This window comes from Morone saxatilis, unplaced genomic scaffold, assembly GCF_004916995.1.
Source record: "Morone saxatilis isolate NCDOM2014 unplaced genomic scaffold, NCSU_SB_2.0 Contig0, whole genome shotgun sequence".
Taxonomy (NCBI): Eukaryota; Metazoa; Chordata; class Actinopteri; family Moronidae; genus Morone; species Morone saxatilis.
This window is the reverse complement of record NW_023339650.1, coordinates 11,326,213-11,332,459: the sequence shown is the minus strand read 5'-3', so window position 1 is coordinate 11,332,459 and position 6,247 is coordinate 11,326,213. Positions and strand designations below refer to the sequence as shown.

At 41.6% G+C, this 6,247-nt stretch overlaps 1 protein-coding gene across 4 annotated transcripts in view; it reads right to left on the bottom strand.

Moving 5' to 3' along the window:
• arfgef1 (ADP-ribosylation factor guanine nucleotide-exchange factor 1 (brefeldin A-inhibited)) overlaps nucleotides 1–6,219 on the bottom strand; it is a 50,186-nt gene extending 43,967 nt beyond the window's left edge. For 3 of the 4 annotated variants that reach the window (XM_035670063.1, XM_035670222.1, XM_035670298.1), the window contains exon 1: nucleotides 5,863–6,219. In XM_035670063.1, coding sequence (XP_035525956.1) covers nucleotides 5,863–5,986 — 124 coding nt within the window. In that variant the 5' untranslated portion in view covers nucleotides 5,987–6,219. The remainder of the gene's footprint in view (nucleotides 1–5,862) is intronic. The other variant, XM_035670135.1, reaches the window with a different exon arrangement.
• Nucleotides 6,220–6,247: the final 28 nt, after the last annotated feature.

Sequence of the window (6,247 nt, the reverse complement as noted above, 5' to 3'; positions counted from 1 at the left end):
ACTGATGAAAACATATCTATGAATACTATATTGCATTTCTGTCAATAGAGCCTCCTAAATGTTACAAACTGGACTTTTAAAACTTTAAGCTCCTAATTTCTTCTTGCCTCCTTACTCACATACTTTCCTCCCTCTTAACTGCCTTTTCCTCCCTCCACCCCTCTCAGTAATGGTGATGTATTGTATGCCCAGTACCAACTTTCCTTAGATGAATACCAATGAAAGATCAATACAAGATACAAATAAATACAAATAAATAACAAGCACCACAAGATGAAACAGAAACCGAGAAGAAGGGAGAGAGGAGAGGGTTTCTCTCCATTCGGCTCATCTGTTTGGGGTATAATTAATTTATCACCTATCCCAGGACTGAAGGAGGCTTCGGTGGAGAGAAATAATGTATTATGTATGGAGGTATCAATGTAAGAAAATAAATAAAAAAAGTGGAAAGGAAAAAACAGACTCTTCCTTCCAAATTCTAAACTGTCTCCCCCGTATAGATAAAAGGATTATTTATGCTTTCAGAGCAAGCACTGGCCGTGCCATGTTGACTACTCCACTGCTCATTATCTGAATACCAGTCAACCTTTGGGGTTACAAGCAGCTTAAGTGTCTGCACTTAGTCTGGAGGGGAGAAACGAGACAGAAACCAGGCACGGGGGCCTCACCCTTTCTCATTTCTTCCTTTGCTTCAGACTAATGTAGCAGCAGTAGCCTTGATTGTGGAATAATTTAACGCAACACATTTAATGCACTTTTTAACACATCCAGGACATTTTACTTCTGTGATGCAAAAAGTTTTGCTGCTTCTCAAATGTGTAAAACGTACTTATTTTCTAATGATTTTATAACTGCACATTGCATTTCTTTGGGGTTTTGTACTGTTGGTGAGCCACAGCGGGCAATTTCAAAACGTCACCTTGAGCTGAGAACTCTTGTGGGTTTGTATCACTACTTTCTCAAAATTTAATAATCAATGGATGAACAAAATAATGTAAATAATCATGTAGCATGTACCTGCAGCCTTACAACACACTAGAAGGAGAGGCAGCTCCACTGTGGAAGCAGGTCTTTCATCCTTTTAAATTTAAACTTTAAACACATATACATGCACATGTATCTGATTCCAGTTAAAGTCACACAGTGGAGCAGCCTTAGGATAACGCATCCAACATTTACAGCACCCTCGCAAATAAAGGTGACATGAAAACGTAGCTGACGGCTGCCATCTCTTCCCTTATTTACATGTTCTCATCCTCACCAACGCCTGCAAGTTTCATCAGCAGGTTACCTGCTGTGCCTCCTCTGCCTGCAAATCAGAATGAAACTTCAACTACTGGGTTGTCAGTCAGGAATATGAGGGATGTTGGTAAAAAAAGTTGTCAGGTGCACAAATCAGGGAAGCTTGTATTATTTAGTAAGAGTCAAAATATCCAAGGCTGCACTTCATGTTTTTTGGGGAAGGCAGTGTGGCTCTTTAGGGAGTCATGGTAAAAACTTTAATTAACAAACAGGGTCTGGTGCTTATCATGGGTGAGCATGTGGTGACTATGGTGCAGCTTATCATGAGGGAGCATATGTTCGCCATCCTTAATGGTCAAAGTTGCATTTGCCCCACTTGCTTCCCTGCCAGGTTTGCCAACTCTAAAGAAACCGTGGCCCGTGTAGGCAGTTGGCATTGAGTTTGGCGCAAAAGAGCAGCTTGCAAACTCTTGTTGATTTTGTCTGTTTACAGCTCTTATTCAAGGTTCTTTTGACCTTGGATGGTAAAATGTTTTGCCACAGTTATTTCACAGATCCTGTTACTTGAACCTGTCAAATAATGTGTTTTGTGTTTGGTCTAAATTAAATCTTTCATGTACGAGCAGTTAGCATTTCTTAATCATGAAAGGTTTTAATCTAATGCACGTAGGGGTGTTAATGATTAATTGATGATGGTCAAGAGTTTCTCTTTAATCTTGAATGTGACTGTGTTCAGCGACAGGAGTTCTGCTAGTTTCCTAAGAAGTTAAGTTTATTTTCTAAGCCTTTGATTATTGAGTGATTACAGACCATAATCAGTAATTAAGGACATTGCTTAAAATCTGCATCTTCATTCAGAGCCTTCTTTACAAGAACAACTGACTCACAGGTATCTTTGAGAGGTCTGCACATGAAAATTACACATATATCCATCAGCTCTGATTTAAAGTAATGGAACAAATTGACAGCATATCTTAAACGTTGTTTTCAACTTTTAAATGGATTCAACCAAAAGTTTGGGAGCTTCAGTATCATCCCAAATGATGAATTTTGAGGAGAGGTGGACTAAAGGAAACAAACACTACCATTACAGCATGCCAAGATTCAGTGGACCATTTAAATATAGCTGCTAGCTCCGGGTTTATTGTAATGTATTTTCTCATAACAACCCCATGTGCAAAACATTCAGATTTAATGAATGTCAAACCCCTCAGACCATCAGGGACACACCACAGGCACTCAAACTGTCAATATCTCAGAGCAACCAAGCTGACCAGCCAATTGACAACAATACCGGTCGCTCAAAAAAAACACAACTTCCTGGAATAAAATTCACACACTGCTCTCACATGCAGCCATATGAAATCAAAGGCAGATTTTTCCACCAAATAAGCCCAGACAAGCCAGCTGTACCTTACCAGCCCAGTATGAAACAGCTGAAATAAACAAGTTCCTGATGACGGAAATCAAGCATGTGTCGACAAGAGCCCGATGTTATCACCTTATTAATTTCGTTTAAGCCACAGAGTAAATGACTTGTGATGACAAAAACAAAGACATGTTAAGCGTACACCAAAGTTTCAGACATGGAGGAGTTCTCTTTCCAGTCGCTGCCTCCAGAACGTGAACATTATACGCACTTGTAGATGACAGAAATTGAAGGGAGGCCTCAAGAATTCAGCTGCAACACGTTTACAGGCTGTTGTGACCTTTCATATGACCATCAGATCATACACCCTATGGGGAGAAATAATGAGCAACATGCTCAGCAGGACTCGACTCCTTAAGTGACTGCTAGCCTGGAAACAAGTTCTCACTCCTATTAAGAGTGGTAGCCGATACCCTGATTTAGCTTGTTGCATTCACAGTATGACTGTTTCTTCAGTAGCAACAAAGCCGTGTGAACTTGTCTAGTCAGAGAGGACAGGTTGGCTTTAATAGGACCATCCACAAAGGCAGCATCATATGAAGCTAGCAAGCCATGACAGCAATGAACCAAAGCCTCTATGTTCACTCCCGAGAGTTGGTGGGCACATACAGCAGGCGCTTTGATATTTTGAGTTAGCTGTCAGTCTTACCCTCTTCCCTTTCCGTGCTATCAGAAAGACAGCTCCTCTCAAAGAAGCCGACGATGTGATCCAAAGATAATAGGACCCTGCACTGCTGCAGTTTAGAGTGTGTGTGAAATTGAGATGGTATTCTCTTTGGGAAACTGTTGAGTGACATTTTGATAATCCAGGAGAAAGGTCAGTTTGGTAGTGAGGAGGGTGGACTGTCTGAAAAATGTAGCCTTGCCAGAGCCTCATTCCTATGCATTAAAACCCTGCAGTGACTCACTACTGGGTGGGGGCTGCAACTAAAAAAATAAATAGGCTTCCACTACATATATTGAATCCAAATCTGTATGAAAAGCTAAATTAAAACACCGCCTTGGAAAGATTCAGACAATACCTCGTTTTGAACAGTGTCACTGAAGAACTGGAGAACTTTCAGTGACAGCAAAGAGGAGACTCTGGCACAGGCACTCTCCCTGAGATGTCTCAGGGCCCCAAGAGCTAGAGGGGATTATGTAAGTCACTCAGTATACTGGGTCACCCAGTCGTTTTTGATATGCACTACAACTGTAGGGCTCATCACAAAGATTCTCATTTTGTAGTGTACGGCTGAGCCTCAGCGTGGAGTTGAAAACGGCAGTTTATTATGATGAGACGTTCTACTATTTCATTTTTTGCAATGTAATGTTTAAAAGGGAAAGTACACCCTTAAAAAACAGAATTCACTGTGAATCTGTAGCGGCTCCATCAACGGTAGATAATGGAACTAATGCAAAGATGCTATCTCACAGTTAGCAGCCATTAAGGTTTTATTGGTTATTTAATGATTCACAGTTGGATGACCTACATTTCAATAAAGACCCATAAGGGTGAGTGACTAATTCACGTGCACCAGACAAAGAGTTTCACCTGATGAGATCATCCCTTCAAGTCTTTATGCTCTGATTCCCAGGTAAAGAAATAACACTGACTCTCCTGGAGCAGCACTATTCAGGAACAGAGTCCCTTTCAATCCATGCTAGAAAGAGCCCCACTCTCTCAATGAAGGCTAACCTATTGCACTCAGTTTTTTTCCCCGTCGCACTACAGACAATAAAGTGGGGGGGGGGAATATAGCGTTTGAGTGGGTGGGTTGGTTTTATGAAACATCAGAGCAAGCCTAGACAAACACAATCGGTGTATTTAGCCTCCAAGGCCATTGCAAAACCCTACAACCTGAATGAGCTGATAAAGGCAGCAGCTGTCGGGGCAGGTAGGGTGTTTGGCTGCTGCACAACATGGACTCATTGTTTCTCTGGTGGTGTCATATTACTCCCTTTGCAGGACAAAACCTAGCTTGTCCCAAGACACAGAACAGATATTTAAAAAGTCTGACATGAGAAAAAAAACATTGGCTATGGTGTTAAAAATGTAAAAATGTATGTGCTCTAATAATATGTAAACTTCTCTTTTGTCTGAGTTGCTTTTAAACGGTATATTTATTAGAAGTAGTCACCCCTAAGGACGTGTACTGGAAAATACACCTGCTAACAAATAGTTTCATAAAGTTGCCACATATAATTTAAGTAAAACCGGATGTTCATTGATGTTGACTTCAAAATAAAAGCGCAGTGAACGCGAAAACAGCTGACGTGGTCTTGGTATTGTTGAGGAAAAACATGCTGTAAGAAGCAAAAGTCTGTAATTTCATATGGATTATTTCTTAAATATATTCACTTTTTTTCTACTATGGTATTTTCATTATTTGGTATTTGGGTCAATATCACGTGTATCTTCATTTGTAATTTTATTTTAGCTCCGACCGGAAGTGCCACCTTATAATTCCCGTTAGCTTGACATTGTTCTAGCTTAAAGGTGCTACTGACAGCTGTCACCCTTTTTTCCTCGCACCAGTCCGACTTCACATCTACTTTTACAACATAATAATGAAGACGAGAGCCAAGAGTCATCCATGATTAAACAGATCAATCAATAAAAGATGTAATTAAAAGACAAATACCTCTTCTAAACACCTCCCTGTACTGAACGGGCTAACCCGTCTGTTGTGCACCAGGAAGAGACACAAACACCTTTAAGGAGTTAAACGCACACAAATTAAACAGTTTGGACGAATATATTTGACACTTGACGAGTGTATAAGGTGTAGTTGTGCATTAGCTTGATAATAAAAGGAAGATACAGCCCTGAACAACTTTATTTTCCGTCCAGTGTCCGGCCTGTTCCCACATCGCTACTAGTTTCGCAGCATCGGGTCGGTGTTGCAAACACCACCCCTCCTGCACCATTTCCGTGTTTTATACGGACTCATTTCCACGGAGCGCCGTGCCACGTCAATTAAATACGCAGGTTTTTGTTGAATTATAACACAAGACAATAAGGCGATATCACCATGGAGCTTTTAATGAATGGGTGGGGGGGGGAGAAAAGGAGCTGTGTTGCCAAAACACTGCGACACTGTTGCAGAATAACCGGTTAATAAGTGAAAGGGCGCATGACGTGTCTAAATCAATGAGTCCAAAGACAGCTTCAAAAAACCAAAACGTGATGCTAAAACAACGTAACTCACCTAGTGCCACCTCGCAGGCTTTGCGCAGTTGTGAATGGTGTGCCTTCTTCACCTCCTTGTCGGCCAGGATCTTTTCCAAAGCTCGTGTGAGGAACATGTTTTTCGTCTTTTTGCCCTCAAACATGTCGCACCGGAATTTGGGGCGAGGTGTGCCTGGTCCCAAGGGGTAAAAGGGGGGGGATAGGGGAGGGCTGCAGCCGCCTCGAATAGAGATGTATTCCTTTAGAAATGTCAGCCGCAGAGCCCCTAACAGACAAACATAAATAAACACATGAAGGTGGGGTAAATCCCTCAGACTTCCATTAACGACCTGCCTCCTGCGCCATGTTGGAGAGAGGAAACGACGTCACGTACGTTTGAGGACGGCCGCAGTGAGGCAGCAGGG